Raw genomic sequence first — 14,691 nt, 5'->3', positions numbered from 1 at the left:
AGTATAATTAACTAATCTCATACTAATCCATATACAATCCAACATGGACCCCATCCCATCACGTTTCCATGCCGTTGCGTTAATAAGCAGAAATATATCAATATGAATTGTGGTGTAGTAATAGGACTGTGTCACCTTTAATCAGACTTTCGAATTCGAATCTTTATGAAAAAAATCATGTTAGTAACGTCACCTCCGAATGAATCATGCAGTTAGTCGGGACTCCAGTATGGCCTTTGAACACTGAATGAAAAACCAAAACAAATAAATAGACCGCGATTATCAAACTCTACTCTCACCTTGATATTCTAACCTTTCGGGTTCGAGCTTAGATACGAAAGAAATCCTGTTGGAAGCGCCATCTTCAAATGAGTCCTGCGGTCTATCCAAATTTAGTCGGGACTCGAGTGTGGTCAGGTGAAAAACCAGAAAAAGAAATAGAAATATCAATACTCTATTTTTACGCGTAAAACAAAACATGACAAGTAAAAATAAACCACGGTTATTAAACTCTACTCTCACCTTGATATTATAACCTTCCAACTATCATCCTCCACATGTTGACAGTCACACTGTCACAAACTCAATAACCCCCCATTTTCTCTCTGTATTTTTTTCAAGCTTTCTCCAATGGGGGATTGCGATGCCGCCCCAACCCATCACCACCCAAACAATCTGATCCAGAAAGAAACCGCTCTACAAGCAATCAACACAATAATCCAGCTCCATTTCGAGAAAACCCTCGAGAAAAAACGAGCAATCGATTTACAAAAAAAGGAACTATGGAAGATGTTTCAACATTTCTTCGTCTTCCTCTCTCTAATCTTCCTGGGTCAAGCTCTTTCTCCGAAGCTTCAATGCCGACATTGCTGGATACCCATTGGTCTTCTCTCGTTATCCCATCTGATTTTCTACGTATCTGTAGCGCAAACATTGAGATGCATAAATGGGTTTAAGTATCAACGGAGATGTCATAAATTGACATTAGGGTTAGCTACAGAAAGGTTAAGGCAACTGAAGATGAGGATTAACAATGGTGGGATTGAAGAAATTGGGGATGAATTTGAAATACATTATCAAGAACCACCAGAGAGTTATTTTGGTAAGTTTAAGAGGAATTGGGCATTGCATTTTGGGTTCTTGATTTTTATTTATGGATTTATGGTTTCTTCATCTGTTGTAATACTCTGTTTTTGAGATCTTCAAAAGAATGAACTTTGGCTAGGGTTTTGGGTAGGGTGGGTGGATGGAGAGGGGAGGGGCAATTTTGGGAATTTTGATGGAAAATATTTATTGTAATTTTAAAAAATTGGATGAATTATGGTTTTTTTTTTTTGGTAGTTTGTTTATTTAAAATTGTGGATATGTGCATTTTTGTTTTGTAGGTTAGTGCTTCTAGATTTTCTTTTTAAAATATCATACTCCCTCCGTTCAATTTATATGTTACTTTTCGAATTTTGAAATTTAAATAAGTCTATTTTTTATTGTAAGTTTTTCACAGATGTTTTAAACATTTTGAATTATTAATTTTTGTGACTTATAGTACTTTTTACGTAGTTTACAAATATATAAATTTTATTTTTAAAAAATTGAAAATTCCATGCTCAAATGATTAGTCAAACCTAAACTGTTTGACTTTTGAAAAATGAATAGTGCCACATAAATTGGAACAAACGGAGTATTAGGAAAGAGATTTGTGTGTAATTTACTTCCATGTCGATGTGATATTGTTTGACTTGATATATACTAGTTTATAAAGAAAGAAGATTTGAAATTTATGATCTATTTCACAACTTGTCTGATTGGTTATAAATCGTTCCATTCAAGATAAAATGAGAATTTTGAAGTTTAATTATTTTTAATTATAAAAAAATGACATTATTTTTTAAACGAACTAAAAAAAACAAACAAATGAAGTATTATTATATTAGTAAGATATTTTTGAATAGTTTGGAAATTTAAATTTCCAATAAAAGAAGGGAAAAAAGAAAGGTAGAATGGAGAAAGTGGGATTTTTGGTTTATGTGTATTTGGTTGTTTTTTTTAGTAGTAATTTAAATAGTGCGTAGTTTCTTTGTTTTATATTACTGGACTCAGGTTGACATTTGACGTGTTTGATTTTTTAAAAATTAGTTAAAATTGTACTTTATAAAATCAACTTTATTTATTTTAAATATGAGTGTTTATTGAAATGTTTATTATTATTATTATTCTTGTTTTAGTGGTTTTGAATGTTTAATAAATGTGCATATTCTTTTTAGGTATGTTTTAATAGAGTTAAATGCTAAAACTATGTCACGCAAAACGAAAATAAAATGAATTTGACACTTTATAATAAGTAGCTCACGAATAATGAGAAAGCTGCCACATGACGGATTAGCACTTTTCTACCATATTGTTAAACCTATTAAATGCCTTCGAATAAATTATGATTAAATATTATAAAAAATGTTAATTGTGATAAAATAGTGTTATAATTGAAGTATAAGAAACAATATATTATATATTAGTAGCATGTATCCAAGAAGAAAAAACTATCAGAGAAATACTACGACTAGTGAAAGGATGCCAACTACCCCCTACGTCTAATAATAGTTGTCCACTATACTATTTTGGAGTGTTCAACAATTCATGTCCACTTTACGAAATCAATGAATAATTTTATACTTGGTTTCTCATTTACCCTTAGTCCCTTATCATTAATTATAGTCATTTTTCCTATTACATTTTTCAAGACGTTGTATTTATTATATTCATAGGGTTAATATAGTAAAATTACTCTTCTATTTATAGTTTCTTAAGAAGTGTGTAAAGTCAATAATGGACAAGTATTGTTGGATAAAGGGAATATCTTCTTAACGGATTATATTTTACCATTTAAACTCGACTCATATTACCGATGTACAAAATACAAAAGAAAAAGTTAATAATAATAAAATTTCTCTATACTTTTGTTGACATGTATATAAATCTATGAAAAAATGAAATACTTGTAGAAAAACAATAGGTTCAAAACCAGCGTATAGTAATAAAAGACTAAATTCTAATAGCATTTAATAGATATTATCATTTATCTATATGGACCTTTTTCCAGAACTTAAAACAATGTTAATATGAGTCACTAAAATAAAATTGTAAAAATTAAACATAAATGATACTACCAACTCTTCTTTTCTAATTGATGTTAGACATTAATGCATCAAGCTTTTTCTTGTAAAATATTTATTATGAAAATGAAAAGTGCCATCAAAGAAAATTGAACATTTTAAAATGTCAGTCAACTGTAATTTTAGAAAGGAGGAGGGAAAAAAAAGTTATTTGATTCAAAAGTTTGAGTTAATTATAATTTTGATTTTTTTGTCCTTTGATATTCAAGCTTGACTAAATTTGAATTCTCGTCTTACAAAAGTCATGTAATAATAGTTTTGAAATTGCTGTCATAAAAAGGATACAAATCATTATTACTGCCAAGCCAATCTATGAGCTTCACAATTATTAAAGTAAAATCTCTTTCCCACCTCTCGAGAGAACCCAAGGATTTTAAAACCAAAGAAAAATATTTCATTTTTAAAAAAACTTTAGCAAGTATACTACGTATAGTCAATGTATAATTTCTATATACATTATACATCGAGTATACGCCAACAATAGTTACAACTAGGCTGGTGAAATTCCTTTTAGCCGATAGACTAAAAATGTTGAGATACCAAAAAATTACAATATTATAAAAGAATGCAAAGCAACCAAGCAAGAACCACCCATTCTAGTACTACTCTCATTGAACCACGCTTAACTTCAAAGTTCTAAGGGAATCCGATGCGATAGTACTGGTATGATCACATCCTATTTTCAGAAACCAAGTAACTGGTTTATGTTTGCATGGATCTTTGGTTGTATACAAGATTCCAAAATTTTATTAAGTACATTTTCATGACTCTGCTGGGAAGAAAGAGCCCCCCTTGTTGCAAGAGTGATGGAACAGAACTAAATTAGAATACATAAGACTCAGCTAGCTATTATTATACTATGAATGGTGATTTTGGCTTCTGAAACTCGAAGAAAAGAAACCATAGATACGTCAGATAAATGTTAAGCTGGGGAGAACGCGTTGCACAATGACTTGTATGCAGTAACGCAAGTTTTGAATTTATCTTCTGCTGCTGCCTGCACAAATTCAATGATTCATCTCGTGAGGAGGACTCCAAGAATACAAATGAGTAGCTAAATTCCAGAACACAGTTTCAATAAAGGCATTGACATCAAAAAGTGGGATAGGCTATTGTAACCCGCTGTAACAACAATAACATACTCAGTGTAGTCCCACAAAGTGGGATGTTTCTCTATCAATAAACCCGACTAACATATGATGGGGGTTGCTTGAAACTAAAAGACAGCAAGAAAGCACTCTATTGCTCACCCTCATCCTGCTCATCTTCATCTATTTTACAAGCCAGAACCATGAACAGCAAGATGACTTTAATGACCATTATATACATTTTCAAAATATACTTCCTTTTGACCTCCTAAGAAATTCTTCTCACTTGATAACTACTAAAAGCCTTTAACAGGTGTTTACAAGAATAAGTTTATCGCATACGAGGACAAACATAGAAATTGTAAAGCTAACCTGTGAAGGGCCTTGATGTTTATCAGGATGCCACTTTAATGCTGATAAACGGAAACTGCAAGGACAATAATAGTATCTACATTAGTCTTCAATATAATCGAGTATGGAGAGCACAAAACTACTAAAACTTACGCATTCTTGACATCCTCAATCTTCAGAGGACCTCTTGGGGGCAAACCGAGAATTGTTCTTTCAGAGTAAGACCCTATATTACACGATTCATATTTGGATTCTGTATGTGTCTCGTTTTCAGTTTCATTATCCCATCTGTAATGCCTTTGTTCTGACCAGTCTGTTTCTTGTCTTCGGGAGAACAAATCTTCAAAACTAGATGATTTACCAGGCCTAAAAGACCAAGTGTACCACTTATTACCAAAAGTTGCTTCGAATACTGATTCAGGATATTCATCGAATTCTTCACATAATCTCCGTTTCTTCATTTTTCCTAAAAACGAATAATTAACAGGTCAATGAAGGCTACCTGCATCCTTCAATAAGCTCAGTATTGTGTCGCCATCAGCCATGTAAAGATATTAGAGAATAGCAATCAGAAAGCATAACAGAAGTTTATCTAGAGTTGTGACATACATAACTTTGTGACAGACATAACAAGTCCAATTTCCATTCTTTAAAGACGCATTAATTCAAGTGTTACTTTGAGCAGCTCAAATCCTTGCAATACAACTCCTAGATGGAAAAAATGCAAAGCAAGGCAAGTTCATCCTATTTTACTTAAGAATGATAGCAGCCAACTCACGGCCAATAAGCCTTTTTTATTTGGAAGACGAGCATTGCGTTCAATCTGAAAAGGCATTGTTTTCAGTATGTTTCCTGATAGGTACCTCACTAGTCCAGCTAGCAGGTGGGCAGTAAAGGAGCTTTCGAAACTATCCCAGCTCCACAAAAGTACCAAACCAATTAGGTCAAAGCACCAAATTTCAATAGCAATATATGTTTCAGTTACATCTGGAATTTAAGAATCTCAAGAAGGGGGCCAAAGGTTGAAACACACTGATATTTTTTAAGTGTGATATAAGAATTTTCATTAAAAGCAGAGACCCAATTGTGAAATGAGAGTACAAACTTACGCATCCTTCTCCTTGAGCGATCTCTAAGACGAGCAGCGGACTTATATTCACTTTTCTTCTCTGAACGATCATCCCGATCCATATCCCATCTATCATTTATTGTTGAAGATTCATTCTAGTAAATTATTCAACAAGAAAATAGCATATTGTCCATGAGTAGAATAAATTTTGAGGTAAAAAATAGAGAAATGAGAAGAGAATTTAATTCAAAAAGAGTACTTGCATGCAATTGATCAGATACTAAAGTTCAGAAGCTGAACACATTATACTATGCGGACTTTAAACCAGAAAAGGTGGCATTCATGCCTTGGAGGCTCGGACCACAGAGGAAGTTAAGCCAGTACACTACAGTAGACCATAACTTCCTTAGAAAGCAGAAACCCACGAACAGAGTCAAGATGCGACGGGGGAGAAAGGCAAAGCAGTAAAGAACAAAGACAAACTATACATGGGATGAGGTATAAGTGAAAATTTCATCACTGCTTATGTGACTCCATCTTTCCTTCTATATACGAGGTGATTCGTCTTACTACACTGAACTTGGTCTATCCTCATTAGACCTTGATAACTTTGATCATTATGTAAGTTGATGCTACAATTGCAAAAATGAGTTGTTCCCTCATAGATCCTCCTTTTATCCTCCTAAGAGATTACTCATTCACTTCAAAAGCAGACAGAGGACAAGTGAGGTTCGTTGAAAAGACTGAAGTTCTGTGGTTGATTAGGACAGGTTTTCAGGTTACATGAACAGATCAAGTGTCACATTCGGAAGCAGCTATAAAACAGTTTTTCCTTTGGTTGGGGATGGGTTGAGGAAGCGGGTATGTTCTAGGAAGAAAAGAGCAAAAATAAAAATAACTCATAAGAATAGGTCTCGAACTTCTCCCTCAGTTCTTTGGAAACTACGTTAGTATTTTCATGGAAATTATTGTAAAGAGAATGTGACGGGGTTAAGCTGCTTCTTGCTGGAGCTTTCTTTTGACAGTTGCGGAATCTCACCGCTGACACCTGTTACTAGCGACCGGCTGTTTACTAGCTGGAGCCGATGTCGCAAAGGAAGAGGAAACCTTTTCTACAAGTTGTTTTTTGCCCATGTTTGGAGTATTTAATGGAAAGAATTAGGGCATACCAAGAGATTTAGGCTTAGTCATTATGGTGTGCCTACATTAGGTTCAGTGTTGGCTATGAGTCTTTTTAGTCCAGTTTAGAGCTTTAGTGTTGGTGAACCTCTAAGTTATTGAGTATTGGAAAGAAATCGATCCAAATGGTAAGAAATGGATAATCAGGATTCATATAGTCGATTTGACAACACTTTGTTTGGTGCAAAGATATTTCTTCCTTATATGATGATGACATTATCTTCTTGGAAGAAATTTCTTTAGTTGATTATCGCAGTTGACTTTTTGCTTTAGTCCACTATTTGGAGGAACTGGTTCCTCGCATTCCACTGTAGGTGGTAAATAGTAATTGTTTCTTTTGGACACCGACACATATGTGAATGCAACATTGGTGATAAGCTAATGATATCACAAATTTTATCTATCAATAAAATACTATCTATTAGTCTGCTTTTGGTAAAAGATGGAAAAGATAGGAACTCCTATTGGGGAAGGACCGGAAACAGAAAAAATAGCAGAACTGATTTTCAGTTTTCCAAGATACAAAAATGACCTCACGTTCAATGATCGAGGTCAGCAATAGCAATCTAGGATGTATTCATGTTGTTTTGGAAGATGATTCCCTCGATAAATGTAGCGTTTGGTTATTTTCACATGCTAAAAATGTTTTTCAACAAAAAATAACATATCCTAAAAGGAAAACTGAGTGTGTAAGTCGTCCCATTTGCAAGTATTCCAACTTGTACTTCATATCACTTCAAGTCTTCAACTACCAAGTAAATACTACTATCAACCTTCAATACTCAAAATGATTACCAGAATGACACCTCGTACCACTTCTATTGTTGCCTCAGGTCACCTACCTTATGTCCAACCAAACACCGGAAAATAATTCAGGAAACAAACTAATCCAAAGAAACCATTTTAAATGAAAAACATTTTATGTCACTCCATAAAGAGAAAGAAATCCCTCACCAAAGACAGCAATAGTTGATCTATTATAACAAAGACTAAGATTTACCATATCTATGAAATGAAAATAGATTAAATATTTACCTCAAAAGAGTTTCCAGATGCCCCATAAAAGAGAAGATTTTTCAAAGCTTTTTTTGAGTCAGCACGCTTTTGACGGGTTTCATATCTGATATAATTCTGAAAAAATAAAGGAAAAGCTGGATGATAAATCAGAAAACGAGGAGGACAAGAGAAGTTAACAGATGTATTACATGGAAAGAAAAAGAAATGTTAGGAAAAGAATACATAACTGACCAGAGAAAAGCAAGCGAAAAAACTCGTAAGATATCTCTAATCCTAGCCAATTTCACACACTATACTATTGGAAGCTGGTAAAGATATTTACCTTAGTTGGCTGCTGACTTCCTCCAAAATCCTGCAGGAATAATTTATGAAAGGTCACATATGCAAACTGAAGAAAGATACTGCTTGAACTTAAAGGTAACAAGCATGAAAATACATTGTGAATGAGTAGAGAATGCTAAAACTGAGTGCAGAAACATAATAATTTCCTTATATCTACCAGTCTCAAATGGGAGTATCGGAACCCTTTCTTTGGGGGGTGGGGGTGGATAAGGGAGCATACTGACACTACATATACAAGCAAACATAGAACAAACCACCTCCCTCCCCTCTCACTCAAGGAAAAACCTTTTCACTTAATACTAGAATAGAGAATTGAAACATAGCACATAGAGGAGGAAGAAGTATACTCTATTCTTGGTGTAATTTTAAGCAGTTTTTTCTAAAACCACTACGCCTACCAAGGTGACATTTTAAAATTGGATAAACAAACTCCAATCCTTATCTTATTTCCTAATCAAAATCATTTAGCCCATTTATTTCACTAAGAGCACAGGGAACTGGCGCCAAGATTTAACCATGTTCAAACTAGAGGCTGTGAGCTTCTTTTTTTTTTTTTTTTGAAGAAGGTAACTTTAGAGACTGAGGTTTTGGTAGCAATTAATCGCCTTAAAGAGTGATTGGCTTGATGCATGTCTCTGTTTTCTAATACTCATACTACGTGTCGCCAGCCTGAAACTGGGAAAAGAATATGACAAAAACCTTTGATTTATTAACCAATTCCTGCTTTCAAATAATGAACTGGCCCCTGGAAATGGGTAAACAGTCTAAAACAGATTAGTCAACTTAAGTGGCAGCCAAACATTCTCCATTTCAGATCGTCTCATTGGAACCAATAAGAGGTGCTGAGTATATTTCTGCTATGCATTATTGCCTGAGCAATTCTAGTGACTAAGGTGAGATAACATCATTCTCTGTCCTCCAGAAATTGATCAATACTGGAAGAAATTGAAAGAACATTATGAGCAAGCTTCAATGTGCTTATAATTTATAAAGGACCCTTTTTTCACCAATTCAGGGGGTGAAAAATTGCTACTAGCCAAAAGGACCAGATTGTCTACACCATGATAAATTGCCAGCATAAGCCTTGCTCTTGGTTAGCCTTGTTGACTTGAGAGAAGACACATAGGCAGATTCAGAGACCATCCCCGAAGCTTCTTACTTATTTCTAAATTGTGGAGGAGATACATTTTATGCAGATGCTTAGACCTCCATATCTTTGCTCGCACGTAGAGGGCTTGAGTGTTGGTGCAAGGAATAGAATCAAACAATTATTGTATCTATAAGAAAATCAACTACAGATAACTTGGTGGAGATTTAATGGCTAAGTGCAGGGGTGGATGTAGGCTTTATGATATGTGTTCGACTGAACCAGTAACTTTGGTGTAAACACTATATATGTTCCTAGAAATTCAGTAAATATGTACAAGAACTAAATTCAGAACTACTTAGCACTTGCCTTCATTGTCCTACAATCCAGTGTCCATAAAATTCAAATCTTGGATTCTCCTCTAGCAAAGAGGTGCAGTTAAATCCGATAAATATGACTGGAGAAAGAAAGGCATATGCAGCACGTCAAATACTGAACTATTTCAAATTTATTTAACTACTTCTACAGACAAAGGTTTCAGATCCTACTGAAGTCATTCCAAAAGAACACTTTAAAGACTAGAAAAACTTAGTTAACTGCTTCCACCACACACTATTAAATCTCAAGTCATTGTAAGATACTTTCGCATGAAATAAAACTGTTTAATTGCTCATTTCCTAGCTCTAAACCTGTTAAGAGGTAAAAGCTTATCTGCTCTCCAAAACTTCTGAATATAGGTAATCTAAATTAAAATGGGGAAAAGTATTGTACACGTGCTGGACACACAAACTGAAATAGTTACTGTCTTTTTGCAAATGGAAGTTTATAAGCATGAATGACACTGTCTGCAAAAGTGCTGAAAGAAGGAAATCACTCGCCTTGAAATTGCACTTTGTCACATAATATTAGGATAAGCTTAAAATGGCGGAGCAGCTAAACTTAATGACCTAAAGCACCTCTTGAGAATGATCATTGCACTTCCATATGAAAAAATAGCAAAATGCACATACTATAGAACCCCATAGAAAATTGCACAAATTTGTACGACCAGTTATTCCTTCTTCCAATCAAGGGACAAGGACAAGATAGAAACGACCGAAGGAACTGCAAATTAATCGTGTTCGATTTAGTAATTCATGAATCATTGAACTAACAAAAAAGAAAATAGCTTCCAACCAACAAATATTAATCCCTTCTCACTATTTGAAACGTGTATATCTTCTTTCTTTCCTCAATTAGTAAATACTTTGACCAACACTGTAATTCTTCCCTCACATTATAGTCAAATTATAGAAACTTCAATCAATAGGCTAGTTTAGATATATTTATGAAGCTAAAACAATTCAAATAACCAAATACTTGTGCAACTATTACAACAACAAGAAAGTTTATTTTGCTCCAAGCAAACAAAAACACTAAGGTGATTTCTTCCCATGTCTAGCCTTGTCGACAAAGTTACCTAGTACGTATTGCTGGTGGGAGGTGTCAGTTATCTCGTGGGAGCACGAAAGCTGGCTTGAACACCACAGTTATTAAAGAAACAAGAAAGTTATTTTGCAGCTACTAGTCTACAACAATCAAAGATCAAAGCTTTATCCATTATTGTCTTTATTTTGCAGCTACTAGTCTACAACAATCAAAGATCAAAGCTTTATCCATTATTGTCACGTATCTAAATCAAACAACAATTACATAACCTAAAACCTACGATATAGCCAACAAACTAAACAAAAAAAAAAAAACTCAATTTCATTGTTTTCTGCAAAAACAAGAAAAGGGAAAGGCAAGAAAACTCACAGAATTCCACTTATTTTTCCATTTCTCAGAGCAAATTGAGGTAGAATGGAAAGAACTCAAATGGGTATTTGGTGATTGTGTAGAAGATACTATTCTTGTGGATTGAATAAGTGAATTCTTCAAGATCAAAACATTACGCCATTTGGGTATTACTTGCATTTTCTTGAAATTTTGAAAACGACCCAAAAAGTGAAATATAAAAGGTAAAAAAATGAACTTTTTTTCTCGATATTTTGTACAAAGAATGAATCATCAATGGTGTTTTTTAGTTGCTTACAAGTGGGGAAGGAAGGAAGGAGCTGTTTTAGGGGAAAACAACGTAGTATACACAACATCGGACCATGTTTGACGCTTGACCTTATACATTTCTTTGGGCTTTTGAGTTATGGGCATGTGAAGTATGGGCCTTAAGTACATTTCTTGTAGGGCCAAGTGCACAAATAATTAGGGCAAATTACTGAAATCACATACTTTTAAGACAAAATTACAATATATCAATTAAAAAGTTTATAATTACAGAAATCTCTCAAACAGATACAATAGTATAAGTGCTGATACATTAATCTGATGCGCAAGATACATTAAATCGTTAAGTAAGATACATTATATTTTATACATGATACAATAATCTGATATACATTTTATACATGATACACTAATCTGATGCGCGAGATACAATAATATAAGCGCTGATACACTAATCTGATGCTCGAAAATGAGGGATTTTGGAGATTTGTAAAACTTATAGGGCTAATGGTAATAAGTAAATTAAAATGTGCGATTTCTGTAATTTTTCCAAATAATTACTACTACATTTTATTCCTACTCTTTTACAAATTACAAAATCCCTTAAAATTATAGGATCTCGAATACATAGCTCATGTATTGCAAATAATGCATTACTTAATGAAAAGGGATGTATCTGAAAGGGGATAGGGATGTATCCGGGAGGGGGATGAATGTATCAGAGAGGGGAGGAATGTATCTGAAAGAAATGGGGATGTAGTCAAGAGGGGACATGGATGTATCCGAAAGGAGATTTTTGTAATTTTTTAAAATGGTAGATAATTTTAGAGATTATGATAAAATAAGATATGTATTTATGTAATTTTTCCTAAGTTTTTTAGAGGAATTTTCGTAAATAACTATAGTTTAGACCATACTTAAGAATAATAACTATAGTTTGCCTAATTGTAGGCCATAGCTTAGTTTAGAGAGGAGAGAGATGAACGAGATCAAGAGAGATAGAGGAGAGAGACGAGCATGGTTTCTCAGATATAACATGTATCTCAACTAAAATTGAGATACACAGATATACTTATATACAATCTCATCTCTCTTTCAAATCTCACTCGATTCTCTCCTCTTTCTCCCAATCTTGCACACATATACACATATTATGTTTGAAAAAAAACATAGATACACAAATACACATTATATCACTTCTAAAATAAATACACAAATATCGTTTGTATTAATTTTTTGTGATACACAAATGAAAAAATAAACATTGAATATAAAAAGTATGTCTAAAGTTTGAAGTAGGTTTGTCGTGGTCTAACTATCAAACCTCAGTCATTTTTTCTTTCTGAAGTTTAGTTTGAAAGTTTGATACTTCAAATATTATTATCTGAAATTTGTTTCTGCATATAGGTGTAAACTTTGATTATATATGATTAAAATTCAAAAAGTGAACAAATGAAAAAGGTGAACATAAAACCTAATTTCTCCATTTACATTGATTGAGTTAGGTCTATTTCCTAATTATCTTGTTATATATTAATATAAGCTAACCAAGAATAAGAGGGATTAATGTGAGTATAGTTAACAATGAGGAGAAAGTGGTAGCTTAATTAACAAAAATATAACTGATTAAAGTAAAATGCATAATCAGAATTAGTATCCTAGTTGCTTATCAATTCTAAAATTTGGGAACATGACTACTTGTATTTTAAAAGCCCCTCTATAAGTTATAATTAGGTGAATAAAGTTTATTAGAATTTTTTTCATAAAAATAAGTTCAGATAAAAGTCTCATTTCTTTAAAAGTTTTTTTTTGGGATAAGGGTCTGAAAAATACCCCAACTTTGGTCGGATTTGCTGTTGCGATACTAAACTTTCATGAGGACCTATTATCTCCCTAGACTATTTAATACCGTATTTTAAACATATATATTTGCCCACGTGGACATAAAAAATAATGCAAAATTATAAATAGTAATGTGTCCACGTGGACACATATATACCTTTAAAATACACTATTAAATAGTTCAGCGGGTAAAAAATACGGTATTAAATAGTCTAGGGAGATAATAGGTCCTCATGAAAGTTTAGTATCGCAACAGCAAATCCGACCAAAGTTGAGGTATTTTTCAGACCCTTATCCCTTTTTTTTTTTACATAAATTGATTTTGCTTCATGTCTCAATTTTAAGAAATGAGCTTAAGGCCTAAAGTCATTAGAAATAAGTAAATACCAAAAATAAAATGCTGATTAAAGATTGTACAAAATGTTTATAAAAAATGATATATTGCATATAAATAATGAAATATTATCTATTTTTTGAAATTTAAAATCAAATCATTTTAAAAAAAAAACATTGTTTTATTTAATCAGTTAATTCAATTTTAGATTTGGATCGATTTTTTTTCTGGCTTACACACTATTTTGGGGGATATCGGGGTGTGTGTTATCATGACCTCAGCTTTTGAATCGTGAAAATTTTTGTTGCTAGAAGATCAAAAACATTTATTTTGTAAAAAAAAAAAACACTGTTTTGAAAAATAAGGCGTTTGATCAATAAAACTGCTTTTAAATGGAAGCAGAAACAGTTTTTCCATTGTTGGAAAAAAACTAAAATTTTCTGCTTGTTAAACAAAATTTTTGAAACAACTTAATCGTGAATTCTATTATGTTATTGTGAGAAATAAAGTTTAAAAAAAATTAAACCTAATGTAAGGATGTCAAATGGGCGGGTTGGATTGAAATTGAAGATATTAAAATGGGTTCAAATAGAAATCAGGTGTCACGACCCAAAAATGGGCGTGATGACACTCGTCTTATCTCACCAAGACCAGTCAGCCTAAAACTCAACCATTACAATATAATGCAGAAAAATTCATAATCAACTAAAACAATACCCCCAAAATCTGGTTGTCACGTGTACAAGCCTCTAAAGTATTACAATTGATTCAAAAGAAATATAAGTCTCAAATGACCTTGTTTCTAGAATAGAACAAGATCATAATTAAGAAGAAAGAAGGTCCGCTGAAATGAAAGACAGCTACCTCACAAACCTCCACAAGTAGCCTCGGACAAGGAGAAGAGAAAATATCACAAAGGTCCGGGCTAGTAACCTACAAAAAAAAATGTAGTAGCAAGGGGTGAGTACCAAACCACACGGTACTCAGCAAGTAAACCTCTAAACACGAGCTAAGGGGATAGAATATGAGTACTCCTTACATCCCAACCAAACCTTCACAACTACAATCTGTATAAAACCAGCCCAACCTAACAGTTCACAATTTACAAGCACAAATCTCAACAACAACATTCTAACAATCATATATTCTCAACAACAAGCTCAAGGTTCATC

At 33.2% G+C, this 14,691-nt stretch overlaps 2 protein-coding genes across 2 annotated transcripts; one reads left to right on the top strand and one right to left on the bottom strand.

Annotated features, from left to right (window-relative positions):
• LOC102597320 (uncharacterized) lies at positions 1 to 1,215 on the top strand. The gene has a single exon (XM_006350957.2). It carries the CDS (start codon positions 631 to 633, stop codon positions 1,195 to 1,197), a length of 567 nt encoding a protein of 188 aa, XP_006351019.1. The 5' UTR covers positions 1 to 630; the 3' UTR covers positions 1,198 to 1,215.
• Positions 1,216 to 3,808: 2,593 nt separating this feature from the next.
• LOC102596995 (uncharacterized) lies at positions 3,809 to 11,429 on the bottom strand. The gene is made up of 7 exons (XM_006350956.2): positions 11,098 to 11,429; positions 8,194 to 8,223; positions 7,890 to 7,985; positions 5,716 to 5,830; positions 4,760 to 5,072; positions 4,628 to 4,682; positions 3,809 to 4,164 (listed from the first exon to the last, which is right to left on the bottom strand). Exons 1-7 carry the CDS (start codon positions 11,254 to 11,256, stop codon positions 4,090 to 4,092), a joined length of 843 nt encoding a protein of 280 aa, XP_006351018.1. The 5' UTR covers positions 11,257 to 11,429; the 3' UTR covers positions 3,809 to 4,089.
• Between the last annotated feature and the right edge of the window lie 3,262 nt (positions 11,430 to 14,691).

The sequence above is a fragment of the Solanum tuberosum genome, unplaced genomic scaffold (assembly GCF_000226075.1).
Source record: "Solanum tuberosum cultivar DM 1-3 516 R44 unplaced genomic scaffold, SolTub_3.0 scf00131, whole genome shotgun sequence".
NCBI lineage: Eukaryota > Viridiplantae > Streptophyta > Magnoliopsida > Solanales > Solanaceae > Solanum > Solanum tuberosum.
Note: the sequence above shows the minus strand (reverse complement) of the source record. Positions and strands in the feature narration are given on the sequence as shown.